The 22,775-nt window shown below is 40.0% G+C and overlaps 2 protein-coding genes across 3 annotated transcripts in view; one reads left to right on the top strand and one right to left on the bottom strand.

Annotated features, from left to right (window-relative positions):
• Positions 1 to 15,354, top strand: part of LOC146404150 (uncharacterized) — a 30,052-nt gene extending 14,698 nt beyond the window's left edge. For both annotated transcript variants that reach the window (XM_085023354.1, XM_085023353.1), the window contains 2 exons: positions 11,398 to 11,451; positions 12,109 to 15,354. The gene's annotated coding sequence lies outside the window, so the exon portion shown is untranslated. The remainder of the gene's footprint in view (positions 1 to 11,397; positions 11,452 to 12,108) is intronic.
• Positions 15,355 to 17,734: 2,380 nt separating this feature from the next.
• Positions 17,735 to 22,775, bottom strand: part of NOTCH2 (notch receptor 2) — a 168,168-nt gene continuing 163,127 nt past the window's right edge. The window contains exon 34 of the mRNA XM_021090689.2: positions 17,735 to 22,679. Within this exon, the coding sequence (XP_020946348.1) occupies positions 21,291 to 22,679 (1,389 nt within the window). The 3' untranslated portion in view covers positions 17,735 to 21,290. The remainder of the gene's footprint in view (positions 22,680 to 22,775) is intronic.

Raw genomic sequence — 22,775 nt, 5'->3', positions numbered from 1 at the left:
TACCAGGAGGTTTTGATTTGATGGTATATACATGTACCAGCTTGTTTTAAGTTGCTAGTATCTTAATTGCAAATGCATTTCCTATATCCTGCATTCATACCCTCCTCTTCTCATGATTGCTGGCTTTGATACTGTATTTGTGTGAGGGTATTTTCTACCTTTACCATATATTTGCCTTTACCAATGAGATTTCCCATTTGTAATTTTCTTGTTTTTAGTTGTGGCCTTTTCTATTCAACCTAGTGAATTTCCTTTAGTATTTATTGTAAAGCTGGTTTGGTAGTGCTGAATTCTTTTAGCTTTTGCTTGTCCATAAAGCTTATTTTTCCCTCAAATCTGAGTGAGAGCCTTGCTGGTTAGCATATTCTTGATTGTATTTTTTTTCCCCTTTCATCACTTCAAATATATCATGCCAGTCTTTTCTGGCCTGTAGATTTTCTGCTGAAAAATCAGCTGATAACATTATTGGGGTTCCCTTGCATGTTATGTGTTCCTTTTCCTTAGCTGCTTTTGGTGTTTTCTCTTTGTTTTTAATTTTGGTCAGTTTGATTAATACGTGTCTTGGGGTATTCCTCCTTGGGTTTATCCTATACAGTATTTGCTGTGCCTCCCGGGATTGAGTGAGTGATTGCAAACCTAGCTTGGTAATCAGATCTTAGCATGCTTGATTCTAAAACAATTGTCAAATTTTCTGTAATTTTGAAGTAATTTCAAAACATCAAGTCAAAAATAAATGGAATGAAGCCCACTTCTAAAAATAGCAGCTGATTGAATTGGTGACAGGTATCCCCTGGACAGGAACCCATCAGACACTGTCTCTCCTCTATCCAGGGCATTCTTCCCTGTGCTCCAGCTGAGCAATGAGTTTTGACTTGGAAAATGAACATCCAGTGAAACCAAGTGGTTGTAAGTCTCCAGCATCACCTACCTGTGCAGAGTCCTCTGAGAAGGGCTTAACAACCTACACTCCCCTGGGTGAAGTCCATCGGCATATCCCTCAACACTGTGAATGCTTTTATATTCCAGGCTTCAGGGCTTGTTCTGCTTGGAGGTCCAGTCCTAGATCTCTTAAACCTCTCCAAGATGTGTCTAAAAGTCAAAACTTTAATCCCGAGACCCTGTGAGTCAGAGGTTGGGAAGCCATGTGGAACAACCCAAGTGGCTTAGCTACCCATCTGGTTGGAAATGGGGAGGACCCAGTCACAGCCTAGAGTTTATTACTCAGGTTTCTAACCTGAGTCCCAGATTCCCCTGATGAGAGCTGACTTCGCAGGCACCCAGATTATATTTACTTGCTTTAGACTGATTGTCATATGAGGCCAAACAATTTCTCAAATATCTATATTTTTATACTCCCTTTCCCCACATTTTGTGATTTTGATGTTCTGTTTTATGTCTTTGTGTTTATCCTTTAGCTGTTCATTGTAGTTATGATTGCTTTTGCAAAGTATTTTGATATTTTAATCTGTGTACTGGTTTATTTAAGTGATCTTGAATCCTTTTATATATTCACCTTTCCTTCTGTATTTTCCCTTTCCTCTAGATTATTGCTTCATCCATTTTTTTCCCCCTGCCTGCAGCTTATGGAAAGTTCTGGGGCCAGGGAATACACCCACACTACAAGAGTGACCTGGAACACACAGTGACAATGCCATATCCTTAACAAATTGAGCCACCAGGGAACTCTGATTAGCGCTTCTTTTATTTAGAGAAGACCTGTCAACATTTCTTTTAGGTTGGGTTTAATATTTATGTGTTCTTTAGTTTTTGCTTGTCTGAGAAATTCTTAGTTTCTCTTCCTATTCTAACTGATAATCTTACTGGGTAGAGTATACTAGATTAAAGGTTTTCCTCTTTCAGTACTTTGAATATAGCATACTGCTCCCTTTCTGAGCTGGAAAGTTTCCATAGAGAAATCAACTTATAGCCTTATGGGGGCTCCCTTATAACTGACTCTTTCTTTTTCCTCTTGCTACCTTTATAATCTCCTCTGAATCTTTATTTTTGGCCATTTTAATTAGGACAGTGTCTTCATTGGGTCTGTTTGGATTCATCTTTTGGGGGACCCTCTGTGCTTCCTGTACCTGGATATACATTTTCTTCTTTAGGTTTGGGAAGTTTTCAGTCATAATGTCTTCAAGTAGATCTTCAACCCCCTTTTCTCTTTCTTCTCCTTCTGGAATCCTTATTCTGCATAGATTGCCACACTGTATACTATCCCATAGATCTTGCGTGTTGTTTTCATTTATCTCTCTGTCTGCTATTATGCTTGGCTATTTTCTATTATTCTGTCCTCCAGATCACTTATTTGTTCTTCTGTGTTATTTTGTTTGCTATTCGTTGACTTTAGCTTGGTTTTTAATCTCAGCAATTCAGTTGTCTAATTTTAACTGATTCCTCTTGGTAATTTCTGGTTCCTTGTTAGAGTGGTCTGCACTTCTATCAGTAGTCTTCTTAATTTAGTTAGCAGTTTAATTACCTCCATTTTGAACTCAGGGTCTGGCAGACTGTAGATGTCTGTGTCACTTTTTTGTCCTTTCAGGGAATAGCTCTTGTTCATTTAACTGGGTGTAGTAGTTCCTTTGATTTTCATTTTACTTAAACTTCTCCAACTTTATGAACTTAGGAGAAACATTTATCTTCCATGGTCTCGAAGGGCTGTTTTTTATGTGGGAGCATCCCTGTGTAGACTGTGTGAATGCAATATTTTTGATAAATGGGCTGTTTTTGGTATGGATGCCTACCACATTTTTCTTCAGAGTATGGTGGCCATTGTCCCCTTGATAGGAAGTGTGCTTGGTGTTGTGGTGACCACAACCTTCGCTGCATGTTGGGCAGGACCTCCTATTTGCTCTGTGGCTGTCATAGCCCTGTCCCTGGCAAGGTCTCTCCTCAGTCATTAGAGCAGAAATCCCCAAATCTGGTTCTAAGCTGTGGTGGAAGCTAGGTGGGACCGGAGCACTCCTGCTGGTAAATGGTCTCTGTGTATTTCTCCCCAGAGGCCACCTATCAAAGTGTGAAATTCTGTGATGCTGCCTGTCACCTGGTGTGTTCATCCACAAAGTCTGCTACTGATGCTGCCCCCAGACTTGCCTCTGCTGTGGGAGCACCCATCAGCTCAGATGTCAGGTCTGTCTCTATTGCATGTGTGGTCTCAAATCTCACTGCAGCTGTAACATAAGCACAGTGACAATGGTGGATCTGTGCTCTGTCCTGTGTGCACCCACAGTAGTAGGCTGGACTATACTCCAGCCCTTTGGGCTGTTTGCATGCAATCAAACCGAACCTTCTCCCCAGGTCTGTGCACTGAAGCTTGAATTTCAGCACCCAGGAACTCCATGCATCAGCACACCAGCCACTCCACGCATATATGTCGGACTGGGACATGAGGCAACATGGTAGCTGTCAGTGCCAGTTTTTTCCCTACCCTGCCTGGTAGCAGGTCAGCACCAACACACTTCTCTTAAGGAACTTCCAGACCACTCCAGCTTCTATCATTCATAGTGGACCTCACAGTCAGTGAGGGAGGTTCCCAGGGTGAGTGAGGGAACTTTTCCTCTTTCACGGTTCTCCCAGGGGTGCACGTTCTGTCCCCATTCTTTTTTTCTTCTTTTCCCTTTTTATTTACCCACTTATGTGGGGATCTTTCTTGCAGCTTTGGTTCTATAGGAAGTCTTCTGCCAGGTTTCAGGTGATATTCTGTGAGAATTGTTCCACATGTGGGTGTATTTTTGATGTGTCGTGGGAGAAGGAGAGTTCCATATCTTTGTACTGCACCATCTTGATCTCCTCCTCACATGATCTCTTTAAACCATTATTTCATTTCTGCTCATCTACATGGACTTGGAGAAAATTGAGTCACTGATAAGATGCCTAATGCATCTTTCCCCCATCTCTCCCAATAAAAGACGCAGTAACTGCGATCTTCAAGGAAAAATATTTCCCTTTAATGTTGACAACCTCCAGCAGCGCTAAGAGAAGAGATAAGCCAAAGCTTATTTCTTTTGCCTTAAGACAGATACAAAGTGCTATTTCTATGGTTTATGTCAGAGAGTATTCTACCTATGTTCTCTCTAAGTGTTTTGTGGTTTCAGATGTTACATTTAGGTCATTAATCCATTTTGTGTTTATTTTGTATATTATAAGAGCTAATGTTCTCATCTCATTTGTTTACATATAGTTGTGCACGTTTCCCAGCACCCTTTATAGAAGACCTCATTTTCTCCATTCTTGCCTCTTAGATTAATCGACCATAGGTGTGTGAATGTTTTTCTGGGCTCTCTACTGTGTTACACTGATCTATGTGACTGTTTTTATTGCCAGTATCATGCTGTCATGATTGCTGTGTGTTGAAATCTGGTAGTTTTATTCCTCCAGCATTGTTCTTTTATCCCCAGGATTGTTTTGGCACTTTGAGGTCTTTTGCAGTCCCATATACATTTTAGGATTCTTTGTTCTAGTTCTGTGAAAACTGTTCTGTTTATTTGATATTGATGGCGTTACGTCTTAGATTGCTTTGGGTAGATGGCCATTAATTCTTCCAAACCAAGAGCGAGCATGGTAGATCTTTCTGTTACTTTGTGTCATTCTCTGCTTCTTTCATCTTTGTTTATCATTTTCCAGTATATAGATCTTTCACCTCCTTGGTTAAGCTTATTCCTAAGTATTTTATTCTTATTGATGTGATTTTAAATCAGATTTACAAAAAATGTTGAGTTCATTTCTGCTGTACAGCAAAATGACATTTATATATAGTTTAATTTTCATATTCTTTTCCTTATCACAGGATATTGAATGCAATTCCCTGTATTATATAGTGGGACCTTATGGTTTATCCATTCTATATATACTAGTTGCATCTGTTAATTGCAAACTCCCTATCCTTCCCTCCCCCACTCCCTCTCCCCTTGGCAACCACAAGTCTGCTCTCTATGTGTGTGAGTCTGTTTCTCTTTTGTAGATATGTTGTTTTGTACCATATTTTAGATTTCACATATGATATTTGTCCTCTTTCTGACTTAACTTCACTTAGTATGATAATCTCTAGGTCCATCCATATTCCTACAAATGGCATTATTTTGGTGTATTTATGGCATACATATATATATATATATATATATATAATCACATCTTCTTAATCCATTCATCTGTCAATGGATATTTAAGTTATTTCCATGTCTTATATATTGTGAGTAGTGCTACAGTGAACATTGGGGTGCATGTAAAATAAAACATAACTCAACTTTTAGGTTGTGTATATTTTTAAATTGACTATTTATTATTTTTATAATTCCTTCAGATGGTGGGATCACATATTTATTTGTGTTTTTATTATTTCTTGTGGAGGGCCTGTAATGGTATACACTTGCATCTTATAACAACTTTTGCTGCATACCATAGGTTTTGGAGTACTGTTTCCATTTTCATTTGTCCTGAGGTATTGCAATTTCCTCTTTGATTTCTTCTCTGAGCCGTTGGCTTTTTAATAGCATTTTGTTTCGTCTCCATGTGTTAATTCTTTTCCAGTTTTTCTTTCAGTAGTTGATTTCTAGTTTCATAGAGTTGTGGTTGGAAAAACTGATTGATATACTTTATATCCTCTGAAATTTTCTGAGACTTGTTTTGTGGTCAGCATGATACCTACCTTGGAGAATGTTTTGTGTGCACTTGGCAAGAATGTGTGGTCTGCTGTTTTTGGATGTAATGTTCTACTTTTAAGTCCAGCTGCTCTGTTGTCTCATTTAAAACCTCTGTGGAGTTACTGATTTTCTGTCTGGATGGTCTGTCCATTGACCTAAGTTGGGTGTTAACTTCCCCTGCTGTTATTGTATTATTGTAAATCTCTCCCTTTATGTTGGGTAGTGTTTGCTTTATATATTTAGTTATTCCTGTATTAGGTGCACTCATCTTAAGGAGCATACCATCCTCTTCCTGTTTTGACCCCTTTATCATTACATAATACCCTTCTTTGTCTTTTGTTGTGGCCTTGGTCCAGAGTCTCTTTTGCCTGATATGAATATTGCTACCGCCTCTTCCTTTTTGCTGTTGTATTTGTTTTCCTTTTTGTTTTTGTATATCTACTGTAGGCCTTTGATTTTTGGTTCCCATGAGGTTCATAAATGTTGATCTATAACTATATATACTTGTTTTAAACTGCTGTTCATTTAAGTTCAAACACGTTCTCAAAAATTGATGTTTTTTCTTCCCTCCCCATTTTGTTTTTTGATGTTATATTTTACATCTTCATGTGTATCCCCATTTATAATTTTATAATTTTTCTTTTTTAATATTAATGCTTACTTATGTTTCACTCACCTAGTAGGTATATTTATCTTACCTCGTAGGATGTTTTCTTTCCTTTAGTTTCTTATTCCTTTTTCACTTAGCCAAGTCTCTAACATTTCTTTTAGAGTAGGTTTAGCAATGATGAGCTGTTTGTCTTTGCTTCTCTGATAAGTTCTTCATCTCTCCTTTCATTCTAAATGAAAATATTTCTGTTTGGAGTATCCTAGTTTGGAGGTTTGTCCCTTCAGGAATTTGAATATATCATGCCAGTATGTTTTGAGAGAAGTCATCTGAGTCTTATGGTGATTCCAGTTAAAGGACTCTTTTTTTTCTCTGGTCACCTTTAGAATTCTCTCCTTATCCTTAATTTTTGCCATTTTTAAATATGTCTTGCTGTATATCTTTTTTTGGGGAAGGCCACACCCATGGCATATGGAAGTTCTCAGGCTAGGGGTCAGGTTGGAGTTGCAGCTGCCGGCCTATGCTACAGCCACAGGAATACCAGATCTGAGCTGCCTCTGCCACCTTCACCATGGCAATGCCGGATCTTTAACCCACTGAATGAGGCCAGGGATCGAACCTGCATCCTAATGGATCCTAGTCAGGTTCATTACTGCTGAGCCACAAAGGGAACTCCTGTGGGTCTGTTTGAAATCATCTAATTTGGTATCCCTCTGTGCTTTCTGGACCTGGATATCTGTTTCAACTCCATCTTTGGGAAGTTTTCAAGCATAATTTCCTCAAATACATTTTCATTCCCCTTCTCTCTCTCTTCTCCTTCTGGGAGTCCTATAATTCAAATGTTGGTGTGCTTAATATTATCCCAAAAGGCTCTTAAACTATTTTCATTTCTTTAGATTTATTTTTCTTATGCTGTCTTGATTGGGTGATTTCCATTATTCTGTCTTACAGATCACTTAAGCATTCTTCTATATCACATTGGCTGCTATTTATTCCATCCTCTAAAAAAAATATTTTGGATTTCTGCTTGGTTGAATCCGTGGATAAAGAACCTTCTGATATGCTTTTTTTGCAGATTTTTTGTTCTTGTTGATTTCCAGTCATATAGCATTGTGGTCAGAAAAGATGCTTGATATGATTTCAATTTTCTTAAAGTTACCAAGGTTGGATTTGTAGCCCAGGATGTGATCAATCTTAGAGAATGATCCATGTGCACTTGAGAAGAATGTGTATTCTGTTGCTTTTGGATGAAATGTCCTGTAAAATCTATTAAGTCCATCTGGTTTAATGCATCATTCAGGGCCCGTGTTTGCTTATTGATTTTCTGTCTGGATGATCTGTCCATTGCTGTAAGTGGGGTGTTAAAGTCCCCATATTATTGTGTTATTATTGATTTCTCCTTTTAAGGTTGTTAGCAGTTGCTTTATATATCGTGGTGAACCTATGTTGGGTGCGTAGATATTTAAAATTGTTATATCTTCTTCTTGGATTGATCCTTTGATCATTATGTAATGTCCTTCCTTGTCCCTTAAAATATTTTTCATTTTAAAGTCTATTTGGTCTGATATGAGTATTTCTACTCCAGCTTTTTTGATCCCTGTTTGCGTGAAATATTTTCTTCCATCCTCTCACTTTCAATTTGTATGTGTCCCTAGAAGTGAAGTGGGTCTCTTGAAGACAGCATATATATGGGTCTTGTTTTTGTATCCATTCAGCCAGTCTGTGTCTTTTGGTTGGGGCATTTAGTCCATTACCATTTAAGGTAGTCATTGATATGTATGTTTTTATTGCCATTTTATTAATTGCTTTGGGTTTGCTTTTGTTGCTCTTTTTTCTTTCCTTCTTTTCTTGTTCGCTCTTCTTCTGGTTTGATGACTATCTTTAGTGTTGTATTTGAGTTGACTTTTCTTCTTTTTTTGTGTATCAATTGTAGATTTTTGGGTTGCAGTTATTCTGAAGTTTTGATATGAGAGTCTATATGTACATGAGATTGTTTTAAGTTGTTGTTCTCTTAATTGCAGGTTCATCTTCAGTGTCCTGCCTTTGTACCCACCTCGTCTCATGATTTCTGATTTTGATGGTATAATTGTGCATGGATGATTTCATATCTTTACTGTATATATATACCTTTAGTGGTGAGCCTTGTCATTTGTGGTATTTTTGTTTCCTGTTGCTGAATTTTCTTTTCTGCCTAGAGAAGTTCCTTTGTATTTGTCGTAAGGCTGGTTTAGTGTTGCTGAATTCTCTCAGCTTTTGCTTATCTGTGAAGGTTTTGATTTCTCCTTCAAATATGAATGAGAGCCTTGGTGGGTAGAGTAATCTTGGAGGTTTTTTCCATTCATCACATTAAGTCTATCATGCCACTCCCTTCTGGCCTGCAGAGTTTCTGCTGAAAAATCTGCTGATAACCTTATTGGGGTTCCCTTGTATGTTGTCTCTTTTCCCTAGCTGCTTTGAAGATTTTCTCTTTGTCTTTAATTTTGGTCTGTTTGATTAATATGCGTCTTGGGGTGTTCCTCCTTGGGTGTATTTTATATGGTACTCGTTGTGCTTCCTGGATTTGAGTGGGTTGTTCCTTTCCCATGTTAGTGAAGTTTTCGGCTATTATCTCTTGGAATATATTTTCTGTCCCCTTCTCTCTCTCTTCTCTTTCTGGCACCTGTATAATAAGGATGTTTGTGTGTTTAACATTGTCCCAGAGTTCTCTGAGACTCTCTTCATTTCTTTTCAGTCTTTTTTCTCTTTTCTGTTCTGCATCCATAATTTCCACTAATCTGTCCTCCACCTCACTTATTCATTCTTCTGCCTCCTGTATTCTGCTGTTAGCTGCTTCTAGTGAATTTTTTATTTCAGTTATTGTATTTTGCATCTCTTCTTGTTGAGGTTTTATATCTTGTATCTCTTTGCTCAGTGTTTCCTGGAAGTTATCCATCTTTGCCTCCAGTTTATTTCCAAAGTCTTGCATCATCTTCAGCATCAACAGTCTAAAGTCTTTTTCCTGGAGGCTGAGAATCTCCTCCTCGCTTAGCTGATTTTCTGGGGTTTTTCTTTTCTCCCTGATCTGAGTTATAGTCCTCTGTCTTTTCATTTTTATAGGTATTTGGTGTGGTGACCTTTTTACAGATAATGGAGTTGTTGCCTTTCTTACATCTGATGTCTGCCCCCCTTGTGGCTGAAGTCAGTATGGGGGCTTGCTGTAGGCTTCCTGATGGGAGGGGCTGATGCCTGCTGCCTGGTAGGAGGAGCCGATTCTAATCCCTCTGGTGGGTGGGGCTTAGTCTCTGGATGGGAGTAGAGGCAGCTGTGTGCCTGAGGGGTCTTTGGGTAGCCTGTTTACTGAGGGGCGGTGCTGTGATCCCACCTGGGTTGTTGTTTGCCCTGGGGCTTCTCAGCACTGACTGATGGGTGGGGCCAGGTTTTCCCAAAATGGCCACCTCCAGAGAGAGGCATGGCTGCTGAATATTCCCGAGAGCTTTGCTTCCAATGTCCTTCCCTCACAACAAGCCACATTCACCCCTGGTTTCCCAGGATGTCCTCCAAGAACTGTGGTCAGGTTTGTTTCAGATTCCCATGGAGACTTTGCTTTGCCCTGAGACCCAGTGCACATGAAAGTCTGTGTGCGCCTTTTAAGAATGGGGTCTCCGTTTCCCCCAGTCCTGTGGAGCTCCTGCACACAAGCCCCACTGGCCTTCAATGACAGATGCTCCAGGGTCTCTTTCTCCTGGTGCCAGATCCCGACACATGAGAGTTTGATGTGGGGCTCAGAACTCTCACTCCTGTAGGTGAGTCTCTGTGAAGCAGTTAGTTTCCAGTCTGTGGGGCTTCCCACCCAGGAGGTATGGGGTTGTTTATATCGTGAAATCACCCTTCCTACCTCTTGATGTGTCCTCCTCTTTTTCTTCTGGTGTAGGATATCTTTTGTAAGGTTTCTGGTCCATTTGGGTGAAGAGTGCTCATTCTTTAGTTGTGAATTTTGTTTTTTTCCAAGAACCTACTGATATGGAGGTCCAACTCCTACCATCATTTCTGTGTAAGTGTTTCCCTAGTATACATTCCTTTAAAGAAGATTGTCTTAGAAATATATTTGTTAAGTTCATATCTAATTTTACCAGGTCCTGACCTATTACCTTACAATGAAGACTTACCTACTCATATTCTCAACCATGTATGAAAATATTCTTTTTCAATACACTCTTGCCAACACGGGATAGCTTTTGTACCAATCATTTATTTTGGTCAACAATTGTCTCCTTATTGAGAGAGTTCCTCATGTATGTTTACTCTAGGTTTACCTTATGTGACATCCTAGAAAAGCTGAAAGCAATATAATTTTTCTGTTCCCTTCTATATCATGCGTGCACCATTCTCTCAGATAATGTGAGCCAAGTGCAATACAAACTTATCATTGTTACTTGGTGGATGCTGTTGCTGGCTACATTCACACATTACTCTGGATTTTGAGGGTGAAAGACTGATTCACCAGAGAAATAATGAGGTTAGGTTGACTTGACTTCCTTTGACAGAAAGCCCAGACTGCAGTGATTTGGAAACTCACCTTGAGGAGTGAGGTCTCCAAGATTAGGCTTGAGCAGAGCTCTAAACTGAAAAATAAAGAAAATTAAGTTTAAATTATCATTAGTATAGGACTTTTAAAACAAGTATTTTCTTGTTTTTGGTCAAAATAAGAGGTGAGATTGCATTCAAAGGATTGTTTGGGGGAACCTAATAACTAGTTGTTCTGTTGCTCTCATTGAAGTGGGTCATCTCTGCTGTCAGCCACCACATGTTACAAAATCTTATCTGGTGAGCTCAGGAGAACAGAGAGAAAAAACTTGCTGGCCATAGGAAATAGAGAGAGGTGATGGATTTACAGATTATGTTACATGAGTCTTTTAGAGGTTTGGTTGTTAACAATAAAGAGACATTATTTCAGCACCTGAAAATTTTTTCATAGTATCCTATGGTCACATGAAGGTGAGCACACATTTATTACTGTGATTCTATGAGTATATATTTTTTGCTTTTCAAGGATTTGAATACACATTTCTAAAAATAAAATGATATTAAAGTCTTTGAATTCACTTCCTATTACTGCATATTAACAGATTACAAAAATAGTGGTTTAAAGCAATGTGCATTTTTATCTTACAGTTCTGTAGATCAGAAATCAGGATGATGTGGCTGAGTTCTCTGCTCATAAAATTGGTCAGTATATCCTCACCACCTGAATAGGGTTGATATTAATTATGTCTTGGCTCTGACCATCTCGCATAAGGGGCTGCCCTCATTGTCTCATGCTTCTCTAGAATTCTCTTTATTGAACTTAATTCTTTCAGTCATGATTTTTTTTACATTAAAAAAAATATAGTTTATTTACCATGTTGTGCCAGTTTCTGCTGTACAGCAGTGACCCAGTCATTCATATATAGACATATATATACACATAGATACATCATTCATATATATATATATATATATATATATATATATATCCGATAAATATGATAGCACACACTTTTTTTTTTTTTTTTTTTTTTTTTTTTGCTTTTTAGGGCTGCACTCACAGCATATGGAGGTTCTGAGGCTAGGGGTCAAATCGGAGCTACAGCTGCTGGCCTATGCCATAGCCACAGCAACGCAGGATCCAGGATCCGAGCCACACCACAGCTCATGGCAATGCTAGATCCTTAAGCCACTTAGTGAGGCCAGGGACCTGGTTCCTAGTCTGATTCTTTTCTGCTGCACCATAATGGGAACTCTGAACACACATATTTTTTTTAATGGTTTCCTTCACTGTGCAAGAGCTTTTGAGTTTAATTAGGTCCTACTGGTTTATTTGTGTCTTTATTGTCTTTATTCTAGGAGATGGATCAGACAAGATGTTGCTGTGATTTATGTCAAAAAGAGTTCTGCCTGTGTTTTCCTCTAGGATTTTTATAGCATCTGGCCTTCCATCTAGGTATTTAATCCATTTTGAGTTTGTTTTTGTGTATGATATTAGAAAGTGTTCTGATTTCATTCTCTTAATGCAGTTGTCCAGTTTTCCAAGCACCATTTATTGAAGAGACTATCTTTCCTCCTCTGTATGTTCTTGCCTCCTTTGTCATAGATTGATTTAACATAGGTGTTTGGGTTTATTTCTGGGCTTTCTATCCTGTTCCATAGATCTATACTGTTTTTATGCCAGTACCATACTGTTTTTATGACTGTAGCTTTGTCTGAAGTCAGGGAGCCCAAGTCCTCCAGTTCTGTTTTTACTTTTCAAGATTGCTTTGGCTATCCAAGGTCTTTTGTGTTTCCATACAAATTTTAAAATATTTTGTTCTAGTTCTGTGAGGAATGTCACTGGTATTTTGATAGGGATTGCATTGAATCTGTAGACCACCTTAGGTAGTATTGTCATTTTGACTATATTGATTCCTCAAATCCAAAAGCATGGTATGTTTTTCCATCTGTATGTGTCATCTTTGATTTCTTTCATCAGTGTCTTATAGTTTTCAGAGTACAGGTCTTTTGTTTCTCTAGGTAGATTTATTCCTGGGTATTCTTTTTGATGGAATGGCAAATGGGATTGTTTCTCTTATTTCTGTTTCTGCTCTTTCATTGTTAGTATATAGAAATGCAATCAATTTCTGTGTATTAATTTTTGTATCCTACCACTTTACCAAACTCATTGATGAGCTCTAATTGCTTTCTGGTGGTGTCTTTAGGATTTTCTAGATATAGAATCACATCATCTGCAAACAGTGATTGTTTTACTTCTTCTTTTCCAATTTGGATTCCTTTTATTTCCTTTTCTTCTCTGATTGCCATGGCTAGAACTTCCAAGACTATGTTGAATAATACTGGTAAAAGAAAATATCCTTGTCTTGTTCCTGATCTTAGTGTAAATGCTTTCAGTTTTTCACCATTGAGAATGATGTTAGTTGTGGGTTTGTCATAAATGGCTTTTATTACATTGAGGTTGTTCCCCTCTATGCCCACTCTCTGGAGAGGTTTTATCAGGAATGGGTATTGAATTTTGTCAAAAGCTTTTACTGCATCTATTGAGATGATCATATAGTTTTTATCTTTCAGTTTTTTGATGTGGTGTATCAAACTGATTGATTTGTAGATACTGAAGAATCCTTGCATCCCTGAGATAAATCCTACTTGATCATGGTGTATGATCTTTTTAATGTGTGTTTGTATGCAGTTTGCTAATATTTTGTTAAGGATTTTGGCATCTATGTCCATCAGTGATAAATTGACCTGTAATTTTCTTTTTTTTTGTGGTATCTTTGTCTGATTGCGGTATCAGGGTAATGGTGGCTTCTTATAATGAGCTTGGTTGAACCCATATTGTCATGGATACTTAGACAGATTTGTTTCCACTGAGCCACAGAGGGAACTCTAAGAGTAGCACCTTTTAACTCCAAAAGTTCAAAAGGTATTCTTCCTGTTTTGGAGTGCCAGCATGGTCCTCTATTGATGTCCCTTAGTCAAACCATGAGGAGCACTCCAGTAAGTCAAATAAAGATGGACTCAGTGATGCTTTTTGCTACAGAGAAAATTGCACACTAAGGGGAAATGTGGTTTCTAAGTGTGTGTTAGGAAGGGTTTGTCATGGGATTTGTACTTGTTCTAGGTGTTATTGAGATATGCTAAAATTGAGTATCTTAATGAATTTTATCAGAGTTATAGGCATGATCAGATATATTCATGTTTTTTTGCTTATTTAAAATATTTTTATTGAAGAACACTTGATTTTAAAACTGTGTTAGCTTCAATTGTATAGCAAAGTGATTCAGTTATATTAAGTCAGACAGAGAAGGACAGATATTATATATCGCTTATAAATGGAATCTAAAAAACAGCCTGAAGAATCTAAATACATAACAGAAACAGATATATTCATGAGTTTAACTAGCAGGTAGGAAGAATAGGGAACTAAAGCTTTAATTGATAGAGCAGCAATGAGTTCAAGAGTGAAGATCTTTATTAATATTTGCAATTGGTAATTATTTTAACAGTTATTGCTGTTGGGTAAGTGTGTGTGCATATGCGTGTGTGCCTGTGTGTGTGTTTGCTACTTAAATATGCTCTTCAATTGCATACCCAAATTGTGTTTGGTTTATAAACCTATGAATTAATTTTATATTGTTTTGTTTACTGAATTTCTCATGGTTTAGGGTAGGTTTTTACTAAGCTTTCTTGGGTCGTCCAGGTGTATAGACTTATTAACCTCAGATTAATACTGCCTCTTCCTCCTTTCCAATTTTTACATGTAAAATCTTGCAATAATCACAGTAACAAGATTCTGATGTGACATGATTACTGGTTGGTGTCCATCCTTTGCCAAGTCCACATTCTTAAAACCTTTTCCAGGAGTGAAGGGAAAGTGATGAAGGGAAAGGAGAGAAGGAGAAAGAGACAGAAACATGAGATAATTCCACCACAGAGAGGCTGAAGCTGGGTCCCTACATCCTAGTATTTGTTGGCTTAAATTGTTTGCCATAGGCATAAGAAGCAGGTGATGATTTACACAATGAGGAATTTACAAATCCTAATCTAACTACAGAACCCAGGCTCAACCTCAACACATTTACGCTGAGCCAACCAAGTGACACCAGGTAGTGCCAAATAGCAGTTGGGACCCAGACAAGTATGGATTATCCAGCTGGACTGCTGAAACTCCTACTTGGCAGGCCAACAGCTAGCCTGCCTTGCTCACATAATTTTGCAATTCTGTAGTCCCACAATTTACAACTGAATTTGAAACTGTATTTGCTTCGTGGATCACCAATTGCAAATAACAATGTTATTAAGCATAAAATAATCTCCACACATTAAATTTCTGAAAACAAGTAAATGGAAAAGGAAGGAGGGAGGAAGAAAGGGAGGAGAATGGAATGAGGGGAATATGAGTCTTACCTATATTACCTCATTTTTGGACATTTGAAACAAATACGATAAAATATTAATGTCTGATAATTTTATAACAAAATTATATATTATTGTACATTATAACACTTACAATATTAGATGTTTATACATTTCTGACAGTATTGTAGAAACATTTTACTGAAGTGTAATTCACATTAATAAAATTCATAAATCTTAAGTAAATTTTACATGAGATTTTATTTTGTATACACTCATGAAATCACCACCAAAGTCAAGGTATTTTCAGACTCCAGAAAGATTTTTCTTGCCTCCTTCTCAGACAAGAACCCTTTTCCAGAAGAGTACCCACTATTCAGATCTTTATTTATCAACTGTTTGTTTTTCTGACTTACTGTATTTTTTAGTGTCCAGCCTATTTTGCTCAGCATTATTCAGGGACCCCTCTTCATATTGTTGCATGTTTTTTTTTTTTTATTTCTGTGTAGTATTCCACAGAACGACAGCACTATCATTTATCCATCCTATTGCTAATGACTTTCTTTGGTTTGGGTGGTCAGAGACAAGGTGGTGAAGAGATACAGTAGTCGATCAGGAAAAGTCAGGATTATCAATATATAATTCTTTTACTTCTTGTAAAAGAATTCTATGTGCCTCTTGTTCTCACATATCAAACTTCAGCAGAAGTTTTTTAGAAATGCAATCATTGGCGAAAAAAAGTTTTGGATAATGCTGTACTTGCGCCCTAGTCTCTTCCTTTCTCCACCAGGATCTCTGCCTCAGGAAGCCGACCTGTACCTAAGGATCAATTCCAACCAACTCTTGTATTTTCAGACCTCCACTTGGATTCAGCAAAGAGGGTCCAGGGTGGAAGTGTGGCAGGGATGAAATCATGGTGTTCATTCCCCGGCTTCCTTCCCCTGGCGGAACCCACAACTCTCCTTGAGCTAATGTGTTCTACAGGACTCCCTCCTTCCAGTTTCTAGTAACCTCTCCCTGCCTTCATCCCTTTGGACCAGGGAGAGCTTATAGCTGCTGATGCTAACTAGGACTTGCTATACCATCCCTTAGTGTTCCCCTACATCTCACACACACTTCACAATTGGTTGTGGTAGTGATGGAAGATAATATAAGAATGTATATATGTATATGACTGGGTCACTTTGCTGTACAGCAGAAATTGGCACAACATTAAATCAATTATACTTTAATTTAAAAATTTAAAAAATAATTAGTTTTGGTAAATACGCCCTTCTTGAATTATTCTGAGTTTGCCCACACTCTGCAATAGGGACTAGGCTGGTGCAAATGTTTTAAATGCATTTTGTTACAGTCCATTTCAAAGGAAGGAAAAGTTATATTCACTCTCTGTTTCACACCCATTCACACATCTGCAAACACATATACTTCACATGTACCACCTCTCTTCAGGACTTTTGCAAGCAACTGGTTCATATTTCATTTTAAAAATACTGTCACCAAATGAGGTGAATGACCCAACCATCACACAGCAAGCCTGAGGCAGTGTTAAGTGGGATAACTTGGAAGCAGGCAGTAACAGGCTTGCAGTCTGCCTACTCACGGACAGAGTGCGGACATTGACAGTTCTATTATCAAGTTCTGAGAAAAGAACTCTCCCCCCTCCTTGGGCCTTTTAGCTGCATGACAGGGAAGCCCAGACCGTGGCCTGGTGTCCAAGTCTATTGTTCCAGCTGTGTGATGTGGCAGCCCTTGGCCTCCAGCCCTGCTCTCCCTTCTCGCATGTCATGCCTGGGAAAGACCTGGATAGTCCCTGCAGTTCATGCACTAGTTTTCTATGCTTGCCATTGCAGGGGTAGGATGATAGGCAGATCAGATCCACTGCAGTAGGTTTCCATGGAGCCAGTTGCCACTGCCATTGCCAGAATCTGAAAAACTCTGAGAAGCCAGCCTGCAGAGAACCAGACTTGCATGAGACATTTCTTAGCTCTCAAATGCATTTTCTTTTTACAACATTTAAAAACCCAAGATAAAAGCTCAAATATGTTTTACATAAAATTATAACACTCTCAGGATAACCAATATATGATACCAATTGTTTAAAATGCTATTTATAGCATCAATGTCAAATATTTGTGTTCAGACTTCTCACTGATTGACTTTACAAGTGTATGAATGAACTTGCTACCATATAGATGCAAAATAATATTTTATAGCTGTATATTTTAACTCTATACAAAATTTAATGACAAGTAGTATTGGAAACTAATGATTTACTTAACAGCACCATTGCTTTCGTTAGTTATATCCCAGATCTCAACTCTGACTTTAGCAAACACTCTACATTTTCCTTGGGAGGCACTTTATCCTGAGCAGTTGTCCATGTCACCAGTTAGTACACAGAAAGTAACTCGATCTTGTGATGCTTCTTATTTGACAGGAACTTTTTCCTCGAAAGTATTTATTTTCTGCCTGGAAAAAGAAAAAAAGAAGACTAGTGCTAGGCTATGTGGGATTCAGAATGAAAAGAAAATGTTTTCTCTTAGCAAATCATGACATCATGAGGTAAATCACTGCAAGACCAGGGATGCAAGAATGGCAAATAAAAACTGCAGTGCCACTGAGCTTGACATGTAACTTTTTTATTTTGTGATAAAAATGCTTTCTTATAAATTTTGTCTTAACTACTTTTAGAATGACACTTTGAAAATTAAAAACTGTGCATTTTCCTCGCTATGTATATAGTTAGGAATATGCAGTCATTTTATTGGTTATTGGGTTTCTCATACAAACAGATACCATATCACTTTTAAGAGAAATGTACACAAAGAAGCCACAAACAGAAGAAGTACCACAAAGAAGTACCAAACAGTTATGACTGGGAGCCTCAGGGCATATAAACTTGTCCTCTCAAACAGTTATCATACATTCAGTATATTAGTTAAGGCCAAAATCCCTAAACCACCTGCCAACAAAATTACTCCTTTGGTTCTTTTCTATGCAAGAATTATGAACTAGCAAATTTAAGAATAAGATGATATAATGGGCTTGTGCATCACAGCTGATTGCTTACATAAAATCTTTCTCAGTCTCTCTTTCCCTCAAACCTCTCTCTTCCTCACCACTATGTAAGTCAGAAAATGATGCTTAACACAAGACAAATAAAAAATATATATATATATCCCCAAAGGCAGACAGAAGTGGAATTAAAGGAAAAATTTATAAAGATAAAACAAAAATGTGGGAGGCACAGAGGGTCACCTGTACCTGACATAAAAGATGTGTTCCATACAAACTTAATCTCCAATTCAGAACCCAGATAAAGGGATTTTTCCATCTTACCTTCTCTCTTACTAGATACTATACAACTCAAGGATTCTTACAATCTAAGTGATTGATAAATGCTTGAAAGGCAGTGTCTTCCTCCTCATCACTGAGGCTCGTTCGTGGTCTCTAATGGAAGCTTTCATATTCACGTCCCCAAACCCAAAGAATCCCAAAGAGGAACAAGCAAGTTAGGCCTGCAGTGTGCTTGCAGATGGAGGCTATAAGGGATGGAGCTCCTGGCCAGAGGCTGACACTTTCAGGAAGAGGGGCTAGAATGGGATGTCAGAAAAGTGTAGAAGTGGTGGGGTGCACAGTGGTCCATGTAGATGGGTTCTCCCGGTCTGTGAATCAACAAATGGGTCCAGGGATAGTCGGTCACCGTTTAGAATGATAAAATAACACACATTACAAAAGGGGCTGGTAGAGTTGCCATGTGAGAGAATAAAATACAGAATGAACAAAAATCTGCTTAAATAGGGAAGAACTAATTATTTTTTAGTTCAACTTGGACAGGACTGAAAAACCCTTCATAGATGTCCATGTTAACGGACACACAGGGTTTCCATGTGAAGCCAGACAAAGCCACACACAGACAAAATAAATCAGGTAAATGGGAGGAAGTGATAAAAACTCCCAGGCAAGGCAGGAATGAAGACCATCATCGAAGCCAACACAGGGCAGGCAGACCACCTACTAACATCTGCAAAATGCTCCCAGCAGAACTAATTTTCCATGTGTCATGACATCATAGCACCAGGCAGAAGGGACCAGTGTGGATAAAGGACCAGTTATTAGCTGACTCTGGAAGAGGAAGAACACTGTTTTTCCCCTATTTCTTTTTTGTTTTGCCTTGTCTTTTTAGGGCCGCACCCATGGCATATGGAGGTTCCTAGGTTAGGGGTCTAATGGAAGCTGTAGCTGTCGGCCTACACCAGAACCACAGCAATGCAGGATCCAAGCCATGTCTGCGACCTACACCACAGCTCATGGCAACACCAGATCCTTAACCCACTGAGTTAGGCCTGGGATCGAACTCGCAACCTCTGGTTCCTAGATTCGTTAACCACTGAGCCACGACGGGAACTCCGTATTTTTCCCCTATCTCAAGTGTTTGCTAGAATGTGTCTTTCCTTGACAGAGGGTCCAGAAAGTTGCCAAGACCACACATACAGGAAGCAGACTCAGGTGAGATGCAATCTCAATCTGAACATGAGGAAGACAAGACATGAGAATGACTGTCATGGTCCATTACCTAGGTGACTGTATGAAAGAAAAATTCCCCTGATAAGTGTCTATACTAGCTGCCCAATAGGGAATCTCATGACTGAAAGGAAAATCAATGGTAGCAAAAGACAGCAAAGGCTACTGCATAGTTCTTCCCTTCCTGGCCTTCTTATAAGGGTGGCTTAGGTCCTAGAAAACTAGGCTGATGTTCTCTTTCCCACACTTGAACATAGAAAACACAGGTGTTTAGTGAGAACTTGTTGAGTGCATCTGCAATTGGACCACAGAGCATGGAGGGAACACAGGCGAAGGGGCCTGGAATCAGAAGGAACATCAGGAAGTAGAGACTATGACCATCTGACAATAGAAAGACAACTGCCACAGGGGCCCTTGAGTGGAGGAAATTTCAGTTCTAAACAGCAAGGGATATCATTTCAGATATTTTCTTCTGTGATGATACATGGAGGGGAAGGCTCAACAGCTAAGACAATCTTCCTCTGCTGGGTGCCTGAGTGAAGCAGGCAGAGGTTCTCAAACCTGGGAACAAATATGTTTCCCACAGGCAATCAATGGAATGCTTGGCAGGGACCTGTTAGTAGGTAACCACTTCCTGCATGAGTTAGCTTATCTCTTCGTCATTCCAACATTCCAAACCTTTTGTTTGTTTGTTTTGTTTTGTTTTTTAAATGGGGTCATATTATTTACTCTGCCAAGAATAAACCTTACACACTTACTAGGCCCCAAAATGGAACAACAACAGATTCTAACTCTTCTTCCTGGGAAGTTTTGTAGGAACCTTGTATGCAGGCAAGAGAATTTAGGTGCAGCCTCTTGAAGGGGCTTCTGGTCCCCTAAATGGGTTCAAAGAAAAATATTTTGCTCCCCTTCTTCTTCTAGGAATGCTATTAAGTAGGAGAATGCACTATGTCCATTTTCTAAAGAAATATACTTGAAAGGTTTCTGCTGAGAACCATAAAAGAAAACCCTGTGAGATTTCTAGGGACACTGGGAAAATAGGAAGGGGAAAGGAGGCTGCAGGTGCTTTCCAGAGCAGGAATGATTAAAAGCACAAAAGTCTTGCCCTATAACATGCAGGTGGGGTTCCAGCCACAGAGAGGTGCAACAATTAAAAGCACCAGGTGAAGTCAAAGACTTTCCAAAGATGAGAAGATGAGATAGTTCCACTTGGGCAGAATTCCAGGGCACAATTCCCAATAGGATTCTACTGCAGAATCTTCTCATGGATATGGCAGAAGCCCCCAGGGCTGAACATGCAGTCCAAGCTGCAAGAATGTCTGAGCTTTGTCAGGCATCCATCTTATTCTTCATATTGAAGAGAGGAAACATGGTCCCAAGTCTTATATTCATCTTGCAATTCCATGACCTTGGGCTTGATGGGCAAGAAATTACAAGGAGCCTTGTCCCTCCCTCTCCAAAACCCTGCAGATACACAGTGAAGCTAATATATATATTGCTTCCTTTGCATCATCTACAAGTTAAGAGCCTCTCCTCGCTCCTGCCTCCAGAAGCTGGTGCCAGAGATTTCTTCATTTCTCTCCCGGATGACCTTCATTTGTTCCTCAGCAGCATTTACAATAAGAGTTCTGACCCTACGCTGGAGGCAGACTCTTTCATGCATAAACCTGCATGTTGCCGCGTGGTGGCTCAGACATGTGTGTCCCAGGTCCCCGCTGACCTCCTCCAGCACCCCCGGGAGTAGGGCTGGTGGTCACATCTGACCAGTCAGAAGCAGAGTGGGGTGATGAACTTGACCACTGGTCAGGAGATTCTGGGGATGGTGTCAGATAGGGATGCTCGCCCTGGAGGTGGCCACTGTGACTGGGCGTTCTCTCAGCAGCATTGGAGGAAGCATAACTATGCTGTGAAGGTGGTGTGGGGTACTTGCCCACAGAGGCTGGAAAGGGATGATAGGCTGGGAGAATGGTCTGAGCAACCTGCCCATCCTGCTGGGGCATCATGCCAGTGGGAAAAGCCATACTGGGCAAACGAGCCATTTCTGGAATCTGATACATAGTGGGCAGATTGCCTGCAACAGCTGGAGGGCAGTTGGATGGAGGCTGGGCAGCCCCAGCCGGTTGGGCAATGCTGCCTTTGGGGATTAGCTGGAAAGTCACAATGGGGGGCAAGGGCTCTCGAGAGGTGGTTAAATGCTTCCCTTCAGGCGGCCTGCTCTGAGGAGTTATGCCAGGGTGGGTGCCCTCAGCTGGAGCCAGGACCATACTAAACATCTCATTGTACTGGGTCTCATTCACCTCCACGCGGTTCATCCAGTCTGCTGGGACAGTGACTGGATGTAGCCTACCCAAGCTCCCGGCACTGCTGCTGCCTGGGGGAACAATGTGGTGGTGGGACAGCAGCTGGCTCACTGAGGGAAGCACAGTGCTGGTCCCATGGGCCAAGGGCTGCATCTCATGAAGGTTAGAGAAGGACAGTGCATGCTGTGCATGGACTGGGGCAGGGGGCGCAGCAGGGGCCAACATAGGGTTGGGTGAGGCCTGTAAGATTCCAGGAGATGTGATCATTGGAGAGGATGTGGTATCAGAAACATAAGTGTGAGGAGATTCTAGGGAATCGACAGGGGAGAGAGTCACTGAGCTCTCAGACAGCTGGCCCTTGTCACTCAGAGACTTCTTCCTCCTATTCCCCTTGGCATCCTTGCCCTCCTTGGCCAGGTTAGGGAGACTAGTGGGCACAGCATTCTTGGCATTGGGCCGTCTAGACTTCTTGCCCATCGGGGTGTGCTTCAGACTGAGAAAAGATCTGTTGGGCCCACAGATGACAGGTGAGAGAGCAGAAGTCAGCACAGTGCCTGGAGGGCTCGGTGTCACATTGTACTCGTCCAAGAGGCGCACGATGTCATGGTGCATGCGGTCCCGAGCCACATCCCGGGGAAGACGATCCATGTGGTCTGTGATGTCCCGATTGGCAAAATGGTCCAACAGGATCTTGGCAGCTTCATAGCTCCCCTCCCGGGCAGCAAGAAACAGAGGTGTCTCTTCCTACAGAAAAGGCCCACAGAGAGCACATTTTAGTAACACTCTTGAGAATACAGATAGCAGTGTTTCTTGACCTTTTTGTTATCATCCCTTTAGACA

This window comes from Sus scrofa, chromosome 4 (genome assembly GCF_054392235.1).
Source record: "Sus scrofa isolate SSC_HxYL_T2T_F1_AM1 chromosome 4, Sscrofa_HxYL_maternal_Yorkshire_Landrace_v2.0, whole genome shotgun sequence".
In the NCBI taxonomy this organism is placed as follows: domain Eukaryota; kingdom Metazoa; phylum Chordata; class Mammalia; order Artiodactyla; family Suidae; genus Sus; species Sus scrofa.
The sequence above is the reverse complement of the archived record's forward strand: the minus strand, read 5'-3'. Positions and strand labels throughout refer to the sequence as shown.